We start from the raw sequence: 20,097 nt of genomic DNA, 5'->3' as shown, positions 1-20,097 counted from the left end.
ATTGGTTAAAAACAGCTGTCAAACCCAATTTTACAATTCTGTATACATATATGTAAATTCATATTGTGATTAAACAGGCCAACAGCAGTTTGTTTTTATTTGTTCATGGAAAACCATAATAAACATTCAGAGTTTCTTGCATATTGATCACCTCCATTCATTTTCATGAAATAGTTTGGTCTTGCCAAGTAGTTGCAATTTGTGCCATAGACACATGGATACTGTAAAGACACTACACACAAGTAACTCATTGAGTTCTAATTTGAAGTACACCATCAAACTGGATATACATAAAAGTGGAGAAATTGGTTCCAATACATCATTTCCAAAGCTGCATTGGAATGTACCATCTGTTTTACAGTCAAATAAAGTTCTCATGGGATTAACATTGAACGATTACTTTGAATTCTCTTTTTGGCCATTATAATATTGCTAATAAAAAAACAAAAAACAAAAAAACAACCACTCTAGAATGGTAGGTGTTTTCAACCAATATATATTGGTGATTGCGCCAACCGATACAAATTGGTCATTCTGACCAAGATAATGGTTAATCGGTGTTAGAGGCTGACGAAAGAGTATCGTTCTCCGCATTTGACCCATCCCCTGAAGGAGCGATGAGCAACCACAGGGGCCGCGCTTGGTCATCATTCGATGATCTAACCTTTAACCTCTAAACTTTATCACTATGCCACTGAGCTGGTCACGGCAGTGATCTATCTAGACATTTCAATTTTTAAACTGTAGTCAGGGGCGGCACAGTGGCTGACTAGTTAGCACGTCCGCCTCCCAGTGCAGAGGACGTGAGATCGAGTCTGGGCTTCGGCCTTCCTGGGTGGAGTTTGCATGTTCTTCCCCGTGCTTCTCCGAGTACTCCGCTTACCTCCCACAATCCAAAGACATGCATGGCAGGTTAATTGAACACTCAAAATTGTCCATAGTTGTGATTGTGAGTGTGGATGGTTGTTTGTTTCTGTGTGCCCTGTGATTGGCTGGCAAACAGTTCAGGGTGTACCCTGCCTACTGCCCGAAGCCAGCTGGGATAGGGTCCAGCGCCCCCCGCGACCTTTGTGAGGACAAGCGGTTAAGAAGATGGATATTTTAGTCACTTCTAATAATGAATATGTACATTTATAATACAACAAATTGATACAATAAATATATTTCCAAGTGATCTATCTAGACTTACTTTCTGTTATAGTTTGGCTAACCAATACAATTGGTATGCCTGTATGCCCGTAACCACCCGGAATGGTCAATGTCTGACCAATCTATTGGTTAATCAAAACAATATGAGCTCAATCTACTAGATTGGTAATTCATTTTTAGAATGTACCCATAGGTCCTATATGTGCATATTATTGTAACATATTGCTTGTAAAACCAACCTCAGAACCAAAACATCTTTCATATTTCACTAAGTTGTCTCAAAGTAGCTACTACTACTCCAATACACAAATACAAACTCAACAAACAAACTGTTCTGAATATGTGTATTTCTTATTTATTTTGTATTCTCTTTTCGTCTATTCTCTTCCACATGTATTTTGCATTATGTTGTATTTACTTCACCAGTGTTACATTTGCATTTATTCACTGCCATTGACGACTACAGACGTCACACATTCATGTGAACTTTTTTCTATTATTTAATTTTGTTTAAATGAAAACCTAGATTTTTTTATTGTACATTTATAAGAGATATAAAATTATCATGCGATTAAACACCCCTTATTTTTAATATATATATATATATATATATTTTTTTTTTTTTTAATTAGACCCTCTATACTACAGTATTGAATGCCTGCAAAAATCAAATCATGTAAAGCGTTCTTATTATGTTTTTGAGTTTCTGGTTGAAGCAGTTTCTTCTGCACGCATGCTGTGGCCCGCTGTGATATAATTTTATGGCTCCCAGATTTCCTGAGGAGGCAACTTGCTTTTTACCTTCTTCACACTGTCCACCTACAAAGTGTCTGTGGTGTATTGTGTTTGATTGAATACCCTTTTCCCTGTCAGTCCTATTAAGTCCTCAAGGTGGTACTTTTGTTAAATCCACTCCACAAAATGTTCTCCCCAGCAGGGAATAGCACAAAAATATTTATTTGAATAGCTGCCAGCTATAAATGGCGGTATGTTTTCATCTCGCATACGCATACACACTATTTGATCCTGCAGTTTTAGACAAGAGGTTTTCTCTGCTTTTCTTGCGAACCCTCCAGGGAAGCTCGCACGTATCCCCATATATTTAATTTCTTACATAATTATGTTTTTGATATGGATATTTTGTATGAATATTGAGTCATAAGGACAAAGTTTGGTCTGAATAATTGTGCTTTGAGGGGTGTCAAATCTTCCTGAGGCGACATGATTACAGTAGAATAATTGTTTGTAGGGATATTCCATACCACATATTTTTCAGACCAATGCCACTATGAGTACTCAACCCTTAAGTCGTCACCAATACCAAGTACCAATACCACTAGTACTTTTGATAGATAACATTTCTCCTCCAAAACAATGACAGCAAATTTTAAAGAAATAACCTATGTATCCCAATATAGCAGTTTTCCTTAAAATTGCATGAAATTTATAGCAGTTTTCTATTCTTCTAATTTCTAGGTCCAGATCATAAAATGTGCCATGAGAGCTGCCAATACTGGCATCAGACAATGTTGTGAGGACAGATACTGTAAAATAAGGCATTGTTATTTGGTGTGTAGCCTGTCTTCTGTTGTTGTTCTGTAATTGATTATCATTGCATCATTTAATGCCTTTTAAATGTGTAAATAAATTATCATTTTGACCACATTCTTGATTAACCAATGACATGAAGGCCAGTGTGTGTTGTGGTTGTCACAATACTGTATAAGGAGCTCTCAGATGGACAATGAATAACAGTATAGATTAAAATATTATTTGATGTTGCACTGTCAGGTCATTGTTTATTAAGAACAGATGTGAATAAACTTTGTTGTGTCAATGTGTATCCTTGATCTTCATTAAGCTCCATGTCAGCAATCACTCTAAAGACAATGTTGGCCAAGACTCAAACAGGGACTATAATGAATCACATATGTAGTGACCACAATACTTGGTCTATTTAGAAATGGCTAATGAGGCATGTACATCTGGCTGAGATTCTGGAGGACACCATCCGCCTGAAATGCCTGCTGCCAGCTGCTTAACATGGTGTGATGTGAGATGGTGTTGGCAGCAGCTGTGTGGAAATCTAAATTCAACATACTGATTGGTCTGCACAGCTGTAGCAGAGTAAAATGTATATGACCAAGACAAGTATACTATGTGAACTGACAGGATATTTGCCAGGATGACATTCATGATGATGTGTGTCATCACCTCATTCTTTTCTAATCAGTGCTGTTTTTTGTTAATTAGGACCCAGAATTGGTGGTGGGCGGATCGATCCATATATTGATATTATCAATACCAAGTCAGTATCGATATCGGATCGATACTGACACTATAATATCGATCTAGTAGTTCAGTTTCAGTTTGGCTGTTTTATGCACTGCTGCGGTTTGGTCAAACAGATAACAGGCATGTCACAGTAGCCACAGGAAGACTTGCTCCCGCTCTGCCTCCTCCCCTCCTTGTTTTGCTCGTGTGTCGTTACGTGACTTAGCATCTCATCTTTGTAGTAGATTGCATGAACACATACAGTGTTGTACTTGAAAAATAATTTTTTTGGGGGGTATGTTACTTTTTAGGTTTTATATTTGTTGTTGCATGATAATCTTTAACATCTTGTTTATTTAAGTTGAAAAAGAATTGAAGAAGGCAGCATGTTTAGTTATTTTTTTGTATTTGTAGTTACTGAACAGTATATGATAAAGTATTTGTTTACATTTATTTTCCTATGATCACTTTGTGCACTTTAAGAAAGTAAAAAAAAATGTTTCTGGAGTAAACATTGATAAAGTAATAATAATAATACAAATCTATTTTATTATTTTCTATTTATCAACAAACTGTGTCCTAATTGTGTCCTTTGTTTAAAAATGAAACAAAATAAAAACACTAAAAGGTTGAAAATTAATTGTGAATAAGCAATTTGATGATCCAGCTACCTTAATTAAAAAAAATAATTATATACTATAATTTTCAAAAGTGTCAATATCGGTATCGGCGATACTGGCCCTGTATTTACTTGGTATCAGATTAATACCAAAATTGGCAGTACCTCACAATTAATTGAATTTAAATTTCCTTTAACGGCACTAATTTTTTTAATGCACGAATAATGACCGTCCCTTACTTGGAAAGCCTGTACTGGGGGAAATCCAGTCGCAACGCAGTGAACACATCCACGTCAAAATTTAGCAGTCATAAATTTAATAACAACGCATATATTTGTGAAGACTGGGGTCAAGTTGGATTTTACCATTTTAGAAATGTGAAGGATCTCACAAGTTACTTCATGTTAAAGATTAGATAGCTCTTAATATGAAAAGAAAAATGCACTGAGCTGTCACCAACGTCTTACAAATGTAATTATGCCATCTAGTGGCAGAATAATGACCTGAACACAAATCAATATCACACTTGTTTTTGATAGTACAGATCATCTTTTTAATTGTAACTCAATTTTATGAATTATTATGAAATTACTGAATAACTGATTAAAAGATGCAGCCATATTTCTTTTAGTTTAACATTTTTTACCACTTTTATGTTAACAAGAGTATGAAAACTTAATATATTAAACTATTTTACTGCAGATTTTATTATACATTTAGAACAAATATCAAATTAATCTTGAGTTAACTTTTGAAGTAATGCGGTTAATTACAATTGAAAATTTTAATTGCCTCTTGCCCCTAATTTTTAATAATCTTTTTTTTAATGAATTCATGGCAGTAAATGAGTTCATGGTGAGTAGGCACTCACAGAACAAACTATTAGTATACAAAAAATTAAGAAGTCAATGTTCAATAATACGTCCCCACAGCAGTATTATTGAAGTCAGTGAGATGAGCATCATATTTTGTTATATATATATATATATATATATATATATATATATATATATATATATATATATATATATATATAAATATATATATATACTGCATATATTTTGAAGTACTCATATCTATAAGTCTAGCAAGTAAAGGTAAAAAAATATATTGAAAACCATCCAAAAATGTGTTCATCCAAAACTTTTTCAGCAAGTTTGCTTATAAATTGTCATGACATCCAGCTTGCAGATTAAAAAAAAAAGTATTGGGTTGTTCGTGTTGGGATAGGGGAGAAAAGATCCAAAAAGAGCCCATCAGGAGGTTTGTTGAACCATAGAAGTGCCAACCACAGGAACTAATGAGAAATCGTGATGGAATGATGCTGCAGGCTCCACCACACTGTGGCCGCACCGCTGCTCACACTGATGACAGGGTTAGCTGTGTAGTTTTCATAGCAGGAAATGTAGACCTGCCACACTTGGCATGCTCGGTTGTGGCGGGCTTGAGTTTTGATAGAGCTGGAGGGATGAGCCCTGGAGGGCTGTGGCTTTTTGGGGAAGTGGAGCAGGCCAACTCATTGCTGAATGGCAACAGCTGTAGTGAGCGCAAAGTTGCCAGATGGGTTATTTACTGTTTGAGTAATGTGAATGGAGCATGTTTGTGCTCATTGAATACTGTTTGATCTGGATTTTTGTGCTTTAAGCCTTGGAGCTTGATGATGGCCATATATGGTACATCTTTCTGCATAATAAGTGATACATGCTATATAATCTAATCAGGCAATTTAATATACAGTTGTGCTTTGAAGTATGAGTTGAATTTGATGATGTTCGTAACTCAAAACACTTGTATCTCTAATCATCTTAGCCCATTGGAATGAATGGAAATTCATTCATCCATAACAGTCTGCCTTAAAAACAATATTTGTTTTTATTATTATATATATATTTTTTTAAAGAAAATAGCACTCTATAAAAATGTATTTTAAATGACTCTCGCCAAGTGGTATGCTAAATTTTTTTTATCAGGTATATATAATTACTGGTCTATTTCTTAACAATACACGTATTGATATGGAGGCGTCAGAATCGATATTGCTCTTGCAATGCAGTGCACACACATTTCGACCAGACACGGCACTGGCGGCCAACTGGAAGCGCTGCTAATATTAGATGAAGAAAAGGTTTTTGCCATCCATCATAATAAAACTATAATTTGGATATAATTATGACCGTTTTGATAAAAAACATATGTAATGTAAATTATCAGGATATGTATCGCCTTGAAGGTCATGTATCATTGCGTATTGTGAGGTTGGTGGCAAAACCCAGCCCTATTCTTGCCCCAGATCAAATAGGATAGGCTCCAGCACACCTTCTATGTTTTTTTTTTTGCTGTAAAGAATTCTGTAAATTGTTGAATTTATTTTTTTTGTAATTAATTCTAAAATATTTCTGTCCAAAGAACAGGTTTGCCACACAATGGCTTTTATTCTGATCAAACCAGCAACACTGGTATTGAAATACAACCTTTGAACATTCAGAAAGATTATCTCAACCTATCATAAACTAGTATTTAAGAAAAACAAACAATGAACTAAGTACGTGACTGTTAATTTTGTTCTTAGCAATTACCAGTCCAGAGACGGCGTTTGCTAAGCAAGGTCATGATTTGCTTCATGTCATCTCATTTGCTTCAAGAAGCAATTAATCCACAATTGGCAGACGTTTTAGCACCCATCCTCATTCTGATTCTTAAATAATTTTCATGTATTTGACAGTCAAGAATGAAAATGGGTGTGTGGCGCATAGTGCTTCTAACCACAATGGTTAGAAGCTTTTATAATATCGGCATCATGAAATAAATGCCTAATTGATGCGTGCCACTGTCTTCAATGACACACTGAATGAATGTGTCAGAAGTGTTCCTACAATCTGACTTCTGGACTCTCTCACTCTCTGTCGCTCTCTCTGAGCTCAGCAAGACATCCATCATGCTGTGCAACTAAATCACAATGTGTCTAACAGCACTTGGAATGTGTAATCTCGCACCCATCCACACATGCTGACTCTTTCAGTCAAATGGCTGCATACATCGAACAGCATGCAGTAACAACACATCCATCTGCCAGTTATTGTCAATGAAGAAGCGAATAACACTTTATAAGCCCCATAGTTGCCTTCTCTTAAGGCATATCTAAAATACAGTTTGATATTAGGACTTTTGAATGGTGCGCTGATAATGTAATAAATATGTTTTCTGCTTCAGAAAAGTCCTCTCTCTGTCAAAAGCCTAAGAGGCTTAGAGTGGTTTCATGACGCTAACTTGCTAGCATTTTAATAGAGTGCCAGACACTTGTGTCGGCATGCTTTTAATAGCCTGCCAAAGAAAAGAGATTGAATGGTAATGGACTGAAATCCAATGTCAGTCACTTGCCAGACGATGAAAACACTCGGGTGTTTTTGGATGGTTTTAAACATATTTATGGCCGAGCTGGTCCTTTTAAAGTGTTTTTGTAGAGGTGGTGTATGTGATGCATTCATTTTAAGCTGTGAACTTCTTGTGAACCTGATGAAAAAGTCTTCCAACTTGTGCTTGTCAGCGAAAGCTGAAAAACGGCATTTCTTGTTTTACAAGGGATGCATGTGATAGTGTGACCTCTTACAGGGACAATGATGCAGTAGGCTATAGACAAAGTCAATATTTGGCCTCGGAAATAAAACACATTGATAAACAGGAATTATTCTGTCTCTATTTACCGTACGTGTATGACTGTTGTTTGTTTGTTTTGTTTTTTTGTAGTCCATTGGCTGAAAAATAACCTGTGGTTACTAGTAATAAATTACTATAATTAGCTTTGTGACTATTTCATTCATATTTAGCAAATATTGCTATTGCTAAAATAGTCAGTTGACTGTTCAAGTAGCATTTGGCTCTAATACGCAATTCATTTATATAATCCTCTCAAGTGTTACTTGTCTACAAGGCACATTTCTGTAGGCTCCAACATACTGTCACTGTTGGCCGGAAACCTCCCATATCCAAATTTGCTCAATTTCATATTTATTTCACAGATTGACACTTTCGTCTGTTAGTTTTTACAGATTATTGACTCGCCTTAAGTATTGAAGTTGGCATGCTCTGTTGGACAATTTAATGTTAACGGCTCAACAAACATGGCGTTTTTGTTTTTTTTTGGGTGGGGTGGGGGGGTGTCTGGAAAAGTGATGGTTTTGGAGATGCAAGAAAGTGATATTTATGATAAAAGAGTGCATAAAGAAAAGTAGATAATTATATAAATGACATCACATAGCTTTGATTGACATGACCAAAGCATTAATAATTCAACAATTGGTTCCAATAAACTGCAGTTAAATGCAAAATTGCTACGTTAATTAACATATTTTTAAGAGCATTACACCAAGATTTACATAATATACTCCTAACTATGACCACAGTAATATATATATATATATTTTTTATTATTAATTTTATGTTAAATTTACCTTAAAGGGTAAATCAAAAGCAATTATTGTGTTTTGTAAAGTCAATTTTTTTTTATACAGCTCTTGTGTTGTATGTCATTAGAGTGTAGACATACCAAAAATAAGACAATAACAGTATGAAGACAATTAAAGTCGAGGCCTTTACACTATAGTCCCTTTTCTAATCCCCTGCCAAGTCTGTTTTGGAGTGCCTGTGTTATGATTTGATGTTGACAGGCAGTGTGCTCCCCTGGGTGCAAGCTAATTTAAAAACAGCCATAGAGCAGCAGATGCCAGGTTAGTGTCAGACCAAAGTGACTGATGAGGAGTCTCCTGGCCGCACTGTTGTACACATACGGCAGAGTCCTGCTTGTTGCCTTGCTTTACAATGCATCAATAGTTTGCTTCACAACTGTCAGTTTTGTTTAATGGTTGGTGGAAGGATATTTTGTAGGCATTCAGGCACCCATATTTATTACGGCATTTCTGTATTTTGTTGTGTCTTGAGTGGCATAGTCTTTGTTGCACTGATTCATTTGAGTGGTGAATGATTGTATTGCTTGCATGGCTGCTGCCAGGTTGCACCGCACCGCAACCGCAAATGTAATGTGATGAGAGAAAAGGAGGTCCTCAATTGTGGAAACAATTACCTATCGTTGATCATTTAATATGCATTTTACATGCTAGAACAGTGCTGCTTTCAGACAGGATGAAATGGATGATGTCACTCTGCATCTTTATGTAAAATGGTGGGTGTTAAAGATCTGTCGTTAATGACTCAAAACAACACCCTCACAATTCCAAGTCTCAATCTATTTATGGCCTCGCTTGGGAGCACATTTTCACTCTGTTCGAGTCTTTTTTTATGTCCTCTCTTGTCTGGAAAAAGACTAGAGGCGCTAGCTTTTATCCCTGTTCCCATTCAGTGTCATGACTCAAGGGCAAGAAGGTGCCGACAGCTTGCAGAGCTATGATTGACTCAAGACCACAGGACACACCCAAAGACACGCCGAAGAACACAGCGATAGAACAGTCTTCAACTCGCTGCCCCCCCCTCCCCCCCCTGCAGAAATATGACAGTTTTGTGACACATCAGCATTCAAGTGTTAACAGTTAAGGTTGCATTTCCTGTCTGAAAAATCTGCCTAAAAGTGGAGCGCGACAGTTCTAGGAAATTTAGTAGAAGTCAGCCTCAGGTATACGTAAGAAGGATAATTGTCACGAATGTCAAATAATACTCTCCAAACATCTTTCACCTTGTGAAGTAGGTGGATTAGTCGTCATCAAAAAGACACTGATTTGACATGATCTTATTTTACGATGCAGGATGTTTGTGACGAGCTGTAAGACCAGCTGTGTGTTTTAAAGAGTGCTGCCACTGACAATTCTTATTTATGATGTTTTGCCTTATGTTTGGCTTTTAAATTTTAGTTTTTTTCAACATGTTTGTGCTGGACATCTCTGCTTTTCTACTTTTTGACACATTCAGTTGATTGTTTTCACTGGCAACTCTGATAAACCAAGCCAATCTCCAGTTAGGTTATGCAGCCTATTCAAATGTGGATTGGGGATTATTATTTTTGTGATTTTATACTTTTGGGGTTCCAAGCAGGAGTGAATTCTGCCCGGTACTAGTGTGATGGATTTCAGAGCCGCTGATGGCACTGTATATAATTTAGTGCGCTCAGTGCTCATGAATGTTTATTATTTAACCTGTTTATCTGTAACTTAAATGTTGTAACAAAAAAAATGGTTCGGATATTAGATGGATGGATGTTTTTTTTTTTTTATGTGAATCTACATCCCCCAAAAACATTATTTCACTTGACAATATTTAAGGGGGGGGGGGGCTATTTGTAACAACTTATTTGTGAACAATAATTTAAATTAACACATATCTACAAAATTCATTAACACCCCCCCCAAAAAAAACAAAAAAAAAACAAAGGCACTATAATGGCATTCAATTGACTGTGAGGTACTCATATGAAAATGTATCACATAATTTTTGTCCTTTGATTTTTTAGACAATTAATCAAATGTAATTGACATTATTATTATTATCATTCTTATTATTATCATTATTATAACCAATACCTCTAGTACTTTTGATACATAAATGTACCAACTCCCCCAATTTTTTTTTTTGAACAAACCAAACCAATGACAGATAAAAAAAAAAAAAAAAGAAAGACTGATATATCTCAATATAGCATTTTTGCTTACAAAAAGGCAATTTTTTCGGCCTGATAAGTACTCGCCCAGCCCCAACAGAAAAATTTATGGTGAAATGCCTCAATATGTCGATTACTGAACAGGCACAGTTTGTCATATTTTGCAGGCGTCTCCATTCATGAAACAAACTTTCAGAGGAGTTTGCTATTTTCAAGGACAAATTAATTTATATTCTATAATTGGTGCCCATCCTATTCTAAAAGTACCAATGGGACAAGTCCCAAATTGTTATAAATTCCTCAGCATGTCCCCTGCACATATACACACATAAACAAATAATTGTATAAGCGCACGCACACACACACACACACACACACACCCTTAATCCATACTCCAGGCTGACAATTCATTCTTCATTATTTAGGGGAATTAACAGTGAATTGCTTGTTTGGTGATGTATGATGAAAGCAAGAGATGAGAATGACCCCCAACTAGTGGCCTTATTTGTTATTTGATCCTGAGAAGAAGTAGAGGTCTCTCATCCTCAGTGATAGGGTTCACAGACATTGAGGGTGTTTATAAAAAAGAACTCCAGTCAACTTCAATTACGGCCTCATGTAGTTCTCCCAGAGGTGCCGTACAGGGCCTTTAAGGGGGAATCAATGAGGTGACAAATTGTTGCGGACAGCAACCCCTTTTTATTTGTTACGCTGTTGTAGCATGCCTGAACGCTGCTCGCCCATTTATATCGCTGTGGCTTATTTTCTGCTAGTGGTTTTAATAGCTTGTTATCTGTCTAAACTAGTTTTTAAATGCTTTGTAACGGCTGTTCACATGCACCCCGTCTTAGAGATGCCTGTCCCGAAATGTTCTTTGTCTTCTAATTTAGTGTTTGTTAAGGTTATCTCTGAATTGTCTGTCATTATCTGTTCTTGAGTTCTATATATGCAATATAAAGCAACATTGTTTTAACAGCTATTGAATTGCCAGTCTCTATGACAAAACATTTTCAAGAGATTTTTAGATGAATCCATTTAGTAATTAGGCTGTAAAATAGTCAAATATGGAAAGTGTCATACTTTCCTGATGCACTGTACTGTATGAATCAGAATCCATTTGATATTGCAGAGCAGCAACATGAGATTAAAAGCTGAACCTTCAAGGGGAAGTTAACCCAAAACTTTTCTTCATAATAAAGTTACTATGTCGTATGTGTCCCTTTTTAGTCCAAACACAGCATTCTCCACCTTCATGGTGTTCCACAGGGTTCAATTCTGGGGCCTCTGCTGTTTTCATTCTATCTGCTGCCCCTGGGTTCTATCTTAAGAAAACTGTGGTGGTAAGTCAACCCAAAAAAATGTCTTTACAATAATATGTTCAATGCAACTCCACTAGTTTAAACATGGCATTCTGATCAATATCGCTTGTGGAATATGAGATGAACAGCAAAATCCTCCCGTTTATTTCATCCATGTCAGGGGCGACCATTTTGTCAGTTGCTGGTGACTAAAAATGACATCACAGGTGAGGTCTTTACCTTAATCTTAAACTGTGATGTAATTTTAAGTCGGCGGCAAGTGACAAAATGGCTGCCCCTTGAGACAGATAGAAATGGGTGGATTTTGCTGCTTAACTCTTATTCCACAAACTCAATCAGAATATCGTGAATGGTGTTGTCTAGTGGGGTTGCATATACATTTTATTGTAAATAAAATTTTTAGGTTGACCCTTTTAAAATGCAACCACAGAAGAAAGAAGACACAATAAAAATGATAATGACCAGTCAGTGCCGACATGCGCTTGTTTTTGTTTTTGCTTTGTTTTGTTTTTGTGTGCACGTTTGGTCCGGTATGAGCCTTGGTATGCACATGAATACAGTTTCAGTGCAAGTGAGGCTAGCTGGGGGCTGTCAGTTCATATTTACTATCAGGAACGTCATGGCTTTCGGATAAAAGCAGTCTTTCATCAGTTTGTTTTGGTGTTGTTGGCGCAGAAGGAAGGAGGTTGAACCGGCGATGGCCTCGGTTTGAACTGTACAGCAAGACATGTAGTCAAGGGAGGGCAGGGGTTAGGGTTTGTAAGACAATATAAGTGCTGAATTAGAGTAGGGTGGAGAAGAAGCGTACATTTAGTTGCTCATTTTTTTGTGAGAATATTCATTTGCCTACTACTCAGTTTGGATGATTGTGAAGCAAAGTGCATCCAGTTGACAAAATAAGACCCGTTCATTTCCCCAAAATGTTCCCTTCTGGGAAAGGGGACTTCAATTGCACTTTGCCCCTTTTTGCAGGCAGCATGGATGAGTGGGTCGAGTGGGTGTCCTGCAACAGGGGGATTGTTGCTTTGACTGCGTTGGTTCACTTAAGACTTGTCAGTGTCCTTCAGCAAAATGCAGAATCCTCACTTGCTCCTTATGTTGTGTCATCACTAAATCTTCCTAACTGTGTGTGTGTGTGTGTGTGTGTGGGGGGGGGGGGGGGGTATATCTGAGGGACCACGTATTTAATTAAATGAAATGTGTTGAATCACAAAGTGCAGTACCACACTCACCTACGGTCTTGGGCCGTGGTAGGTATCCAATTTATCTGTTTCTTATTAATCAGAATACTATGAGATGTTTTTTCTAATTTTTTCCCTCTGGCAGTGTCCCAATAGGCACCCACGAGGGCACGTTATTAATTCAACACATTTTCTCTCTTCGTCTCTGCAGGGAAAGAAGAGTATGTTGCAACCTTCAAAGGATCCGAGTTCTTCTGTTACGACTTGTCCTTGAACCCGATTCAAAGCAGCAGCGATGAAATCACATTGTCATTCAAAACCCTCCAGAGGAATGGACTGATGCTGCACACCGGCAAATCAGCAGACTACGTCAACCTGGCGCTGAAAAATGGGGCCGTATCGCTCGTCATTAATTTGGGGTCTGGAGCCTTTGAAGCTCTGGTGGAGCCAGTCAATGGGAAATTTAATGACAATGATTGGCATGATGTCAAAGTAACAAGGAATCTACGTCAGGTAACAGTACAGAGGATGAACAAGATATCGAAACGAATTGCAACATGCACTTAAGTCATGACATCATACTGTTACGTACTGTGCTATTTTCCCGGACCCTTTAATTGGATTGTTAAATCATCTTGGGGTACAACAGGTGGAGATATAAATAGAACCACGAGTGAGCAGAGACAGCTATATGTGAATCAAGGCTTCGATTCCAATTCAATTTGAAAGAGAAAAGACAGAAATTGCTTCGTTTGGATAACAAGCGTTACATGTTTACGTTTTATTATTTCATGTATGAATGCTATTACTTTAAAATAGGACCTCATAGTTGTTGTTAATGTTTGTTAAACTGTTCTATTTAATGATTTGATGAATTGGGTAAGAGGTGAGCAATTGACGGATCAACATAGATAAGCTATATTATTTTCACAGCCGTACACTTTTTACAAACTAATTAGAGGAGCATGCATCTCTGATATATATATGACCAATACAGAGAAATAATATACAGTGGTGCCTTGAGATACAAGTGACCCAATTTGCAAGTATTTCCAGAATACGAGCCATTTAAGCTGTTTTTCTTTTTTTTCCCTTTTTTTGGGGGGTTTTATGAACACAAACCTGAGATAGGAGCGCTGTATAGTGTCTGTGAACTTACCTCACTAAAAGCGGAATTTTGGCAGATAGTTAACCATATTCTTCCAAAAATAAACTTCAAGCTGTTTATTGCCACTCCCAGTTAAAGTTTTGTCAAATTAAATATAAAAAGAAGAGAATTACGTAAAAATGCCCTAAAAATGCCCCTACTAGCTTAATGCTTAACACATAATAGAGAAATACAATTGACAGGATTGTTAGTTGTGATGTTACACCACTTTAACAAGGGATATTTGAAAGCGAATGTGGAGCTTTCGTCACTAGAGCCCATAATCCCACTGAGGGGGCTAATGTTTGCAAGTGTTTCCGAAGGTAGTGAAGATTCAGTTTATTGTCATTACAACAAGTGCAACGAAACAGTAAAGTGCAGATGACTCAGTGCAAAGACAAAAATAAAAGATTGTTGAATGTTGATTTCTCGTCAGGGTTCATTCAAGGTCTCATTCAAACTTATGCCGAACGTTTAGCAAACGTTATGGCCTTGAACAAACCCTGGTGAATCCTGATGAGAAATCAACCATTTGCTACCTTTGCAAAAACTCATAAATGTTCGCCCCCCCCCCCAGGTATAAGATCTCTTATTCCTTTATGTCTGGATGGCTGTGTTTTACTGCCTCATGTGGCCAAGATGGGCACAACAGAAGGATCAGCACGATGAATTTAGCTGAAGCATCAAATCATGATGCACAAATAATTTATTATTATTGTATTGTTTTTTACAAAAGCTAATACAAAATCTCTCTGTAAATGATGTAGCGCAGGGTCTTAAGTCTAAATTCAAAATGTTATTGCTGCAAGTATTCCAGTGATTTATACTTCACTGTCTATCAGTTAGATTTTAGTAAAATAAAGTGTTTTCCAATGACATGTAAAACTGCTCTGAGCCTTTTAGCGTCAGGATTTAGATGTCAACAAGTATCTGGTTGCCCCCACAAGTCCATGCACATTTTGTGCCTGTGTCTTCACCTGACACTGAATTTAAACATCTTCAGCTTACAATTGATTATTGGTTAACCAAATTATGTTTTAAACAGTGAAGGAAAGTCAAGCATATTATGTTCATACAGGGAAACTGAAAGGGTCTTTTTCCTTCCTCCCATTGCAGTCAAGTGGTCGTAAAGTTAATTAATATGACAGAGAGGAGGTTCAGTTGTGTTTGAGACACTGGCCCTAGAACATACTACCAGTAGCGTCGGACAAATTGCGCTAAGAGACTTGATACGTTTCTAACCATAGACCATGGTAGCGCCCACCATGCAGAACTTCATTGGCTAAGTTCTTACACCTCTTTGAGAAGTTTCTGGGTTTTTTTTTTTTTTTACTAAGTCTGCTTTTTTCTTGTCAAACTTATTTTGCCCTATTTCCTCTCTGTTACTAACATGCTTTCAAAACAAACTAACATCATCCATGGAATGTGTCATTCTACTAACCAGTATGGTCTTTGGCGTTTTAACAATTGTACTAACAGTATTGATCATCATATATGATTTGAGTAACAATCGTTATTCTGTTCACAGTTTTTAATTTCCTTTCTCCCCCCTTTTCCACAAAGCACTCAGGCATTGGACACGCTATGGTAAACAAACTACATTGTTCGGTAGATATCATACTAATTGTTTCTTAGTTTGGGTTTGCCGTGTGTTTCTTTTTTCCTTTTTTTATTGACTGTAGACATCATTTACAAAAACAGGGAATTTGCGGTTGGTACTCTTCTGCTTACTTTTCGAATTTCTTACCTTATATTTATTTATTTATTTCATCTTTGGTATCCTCATTTTATTTATTTTTGTACTTGTTTCCAATTTTGTCCGAGACACTCGTTTAGGAGCATCATTTTGAATCGATTAAATGTTAGGGACCCTTTGCTGTCTGGCTGGCCTTCTTTTGGCTCCTCATTCATTTTGGCACGGCATGCATTTTGACTACATGTTGCGTCACACAAGCCATTTGTCAACATGAACGTGACAGTTGAGCTGTGGTTGTCTTCTCTGGTGCTATCTCATGCCTTGTGGTGGTTTTGGTAGTGTCCATAAGTTTTTGCATGCAAGTGATGCACTAGCAAGTGTACAAATGTCCACAACCCAATCCATTTGGGAACATTTTCTTTTTGGATGCAAAATGATCAAAAAGAAAAGCGTGACATGCATGCTTTTTTGCGTCATTCTCCAAATACAAAGAGATGATTTTGCCTTACATAGCATGTACTCCATCACTAACATCTGACTTCTTTTTAGAACTGCTAGGCGTACTAATATTTAATTGAGTTAAACTAACCCAGTTAACATTCTACTAACACCATTTTTGTGTCTGCTAAATAATTTTATGTTGCATTCAGGGCAATACTAACACTGTTTCCTGGACTGTTCACTAACTCTCTAAAACTGCACTTCTTTTGGGGGCATGGAGTCCTCCAACTAACCATTTGGACAAAATAACTGTACAAAACAAGAAAAAAGACATGAAAAACAGACATGAAAATGGGTTTCTGGAAAAGCAATAGAGGAAAATAACGTCTCTGGTGGAAATAAGGAAAGGTAATTTGTATTGCAACATAGGCTGAGTATAGTGTTTCCTTTCGCTGTGCTTTGTTGTTTAGGTAACAATATCTGTCGACGGGATTCTGACAACTACGGGATATACGCAAGAGGACTACACCATGCTTGGCTCCGATGACTTTTTCTACGTTGGAGGGAGTCCTAGCACAGCGGACCTGCCTGGATCTCCGGTTAGCAACAACTTCATGGGCTGCCTTAAGGAGGTAAATATCTCTTATGTGTGCAATCTGAAGCTAGTGGGGAAACAGGGTATCACTTAAGGACTCAACTAACCTTCCTTCTTTTGTCCTGTGGCTTTTTGTTGTCCTCACATGCACACACAAACAAACTTTATTTTGCCTCCACTACCCTAAGCTGAGGACGTTTCTCAATGTCCTATACTCCCTAGAGGAGCGATGGGCTCAATTCAAAAGGATCACAGTACCCACACTTGTGCTGTTTTGCTATTTTTGGTACACATGCGCTGGTTAAAAATGTCCATCCATCCATTTTCTATTAGACTTGTCCTCATCCTTATCCCTGCTGCTGAATTTGAGTGAGAGGCGGGGTCGTCAGCCAATTACAGTAGTTAAAAATGTAAACACTGTAAATGTTTAATTTAAAAAACATTAAGTTAAAAAAATAACTGTGGCCCATTCTATATGTCCATTTGGAGTTGATATTTGTTGTGCCACGATGTTGAGTTTTATTTTGATACACTTAATAGACTAATCAGGGGAGAGTAAGAATTAATTTCTCCTCCGTAAGGATGATAATGTAAGCCATTAACTTTCAACTGCAGCTGTATTGTTTTAATATGCTGCTTAATAGAGTTTGTGACCTAATGCATTTATTTAAGAAAACTTCAGGGATACATAAAGATACCTGCCAAGATAAGCTTTATAGGACAATGATCCATGCATGTATCCTTTTTACTGTTATTGCTTTATCTAAGATAATCTAATGTACCTGTATGCAACAGAAGGCCATAGCGAATGGGAATTCGTTAGCTCTTTTCCTACTATTAACGTTAATTGACGTTAACTGAAATCCCAACGAGTACCGCCATCAACGTTAGTTGACGTCAACTACGTTTTTTTTGTTTTGTTTTTTTTCAATGGGCAGTGCAACGTCTTGGGCAGGTCTGGTTTTATGAATAAGCTGAAAAAACAAAAAACACCCACTAACTATGGGCAGCAGATGGCAGCATTGTATCACTTTTCCATGGGATCCCGTGGATCAAATGACATGACAACATGGCGGATCTTAGGACATACAACGAGGATGCCATGCATGATCAAAGCGTTTGTCACTTTAAATATAATTCACAGAGCATCACCAAACAAAAAAATATGAAGTCACTGTTGTGCAGAAAATGTATCTTTTCACAAAAAGCTTGTTTTCTCCTTATCTTTTCCATTATAGCTCGATGTCACTCAAATTACCTATTTTCAAATGCTGATTACTAAAGAAGGGAATAAGGTAGAATCATATATGTTTTTTAATGAGAGAATGGAATCCAATCTTTCCAATGGTATCCACCATGTTTACGTAGTCACAGCACACAATATTTGCTTTAAAAGATGAAATCGGCTGGCACTCTAGATGTTGTGTTTTTGGATTAAGTTTGGCAATAAAAGAGTGAGAATACTGAAATATGAAAGCAGTCTACACTATAGGTACACTGTAACAAATTGACTGTAAAATGTACAAGCAATAACTGGCAAAAAAAGTTGCCAGCTAATTCTTGCAAAATCTCATTACGTTACTGTATTTTATTTTTTTACAAGTATTTACTGTATATTAGTTCATTTCTGTATTTACGTTTACAGCAATTCACTGTAATCTATTTTACAACCGTTTCTTGTATTCTACGTAATTGACAGGAATACAGTATGTTGTTGTAAAATCCATCCATCCATTTTCTTTACCGCGTATTCCCCAAAAGGGTTACTGGAGCCTATCCTATATGTTTACAGTATTTACCTGTAATCCACATATATACGTGCCAAAACATAGTTGCTGTAAAATATACATTTTACCGCTAATTATACATCAAATTACTGTATTTTGTCCTTACCCATAATGCACTTCATTTTACCCGTAACGCATTGCTGTATACAGTTACATACTGTAAAATTGAAAAACAAGAAAATGCTGTATTTTTTTACTGTAGATTTTACAGAAATGTGTTACAGTGTAGTCAGCTTTGTTACTTTGATGGTTCAATCCCATGAATTTCATTTTTCGCTTCATGACGAAGCCGATGTATTGTAAAACATAACATCTAACATCCCAAAACTAATTAGATGCTACTGTCTCAGCATATGTGAGTTTTAATGCAGCATGTACCGTGGCTGAATGATGGATTGTTCACAAGAGAGCTGATGAAATATTATTCTGTAGTTTCCATGGCTACAGTCCTCATAAAACAAACACTCGATTGTCACTGATCTGCTTTGATGACAATCTAGTGTTGCTCTATTACACCAATAGGTACCCTTTATTTCATCAGCAATTAATTTATTACAGATTTAATAATGTCAATTCAGGGATCAGATTGAATAAGTTAAGGCAAAAATAAAAATTTTGTTGAAATATAATAGGCCATTATTTTAAGAGGGTGACAATATTCATGTGCTGTAATTGACACAAAATAAGACACAGTGCTTTCCACAGCTGCAATTAGTATGTGGTTTGACCAACTGCACATAGCTCAAGGAGTCTTTTTGTGAAAATGCAATGCAGATGAATTTGTCTAAATATCGTCCAAACAGAAGTATTTCATATTGCTTTGGGGGAAATAATTTTCTCGCATGCTCGGCTTGTTCCACTTGTGGTGGATCCTTTTTAAATGTTATTATTATTATTATTATTTCATTTTCTACCGCATAGCCCTAACACTGTCAGCACTCATCAAAATACTGGAGTCAGACTCACCTTTGTGAAGTTGTTCAAATTCCCTAATGAGGCCAAGTCGTAATAACCCCAGTTATCTTTTAGTGAAACATCCTTCTTGAAAATGAGTTAAGTAAATGTCTCATTATAAAAAAATTATATCATTGGACTGTACAAAGCAACCCTGTCATTACTGCTACTCTCACTCTGTACGCTGCCATTATGCAGATTGGATAATGATGTGGTTATTGCTGTCTCTAATTTGTTCAAGCCCCATTACAGCAGCACTTTTCTTTCTCTAAAGTGGCCCTAGCAGTGCCCCCTCTTGACACAGTGTATTTGTCTGGCAGAGATGTTGTCATC

General features: G+C 36.8%; 1 protein-coding gene across 18 annotated transcripts in view; it reads left to right on the top strand.

Annotated features, from left to right (window-relative positions):
* The window catches only part of LOC147163971 (neurexin-1a-like), a 231,865-nt gene that overhangs the window by 70,804 nt on the left and 140,964 nt on the right, over positions 1-20,097 (top strand). For 16 of the 18 annotated variants that reach the window (XM_086092253.1, XM_086092254.1, XM_086092249.1 and 13 more), the window contains 3 exons: positions 13,356-13,657; positions 15,855-15,878; positions 16,899-17,060. In XM_086092253.1, the coding sequence (XP_085948379.1) occupies positions 13,356-13,657; positions 15,855-15,878; positions 16,899-17,060 (488 nt within the window). The remainder of the gene's footprint in view (positions 1-13,355; positions 13,658-15,854; positions 15,879-16,898; positions 17,061-20,097) is intronic. The other 2 variants (XM_086092248.1, XM_086092243.1) reach the window with 1 other exon arrangement.

The sequence above is a fragment of the Leptonotus elevatus genome, chromosome 13, assembly GCF_054856555.1.
Source record: "Leptonotus elevatus isolate MCC_2025b chromosome 13, RoL_Lele_1.0, whole genome shotgun sequence".
NCBI lineage: Eukaryota > Metazoa > Chordata > Actinopteri > Syngnathiformes > Syngnathidae > Leptonotus > Leptonotus elevatus.
This window is presented reverse-complemented; position numbering and strand designations above follow the sequence as displayed.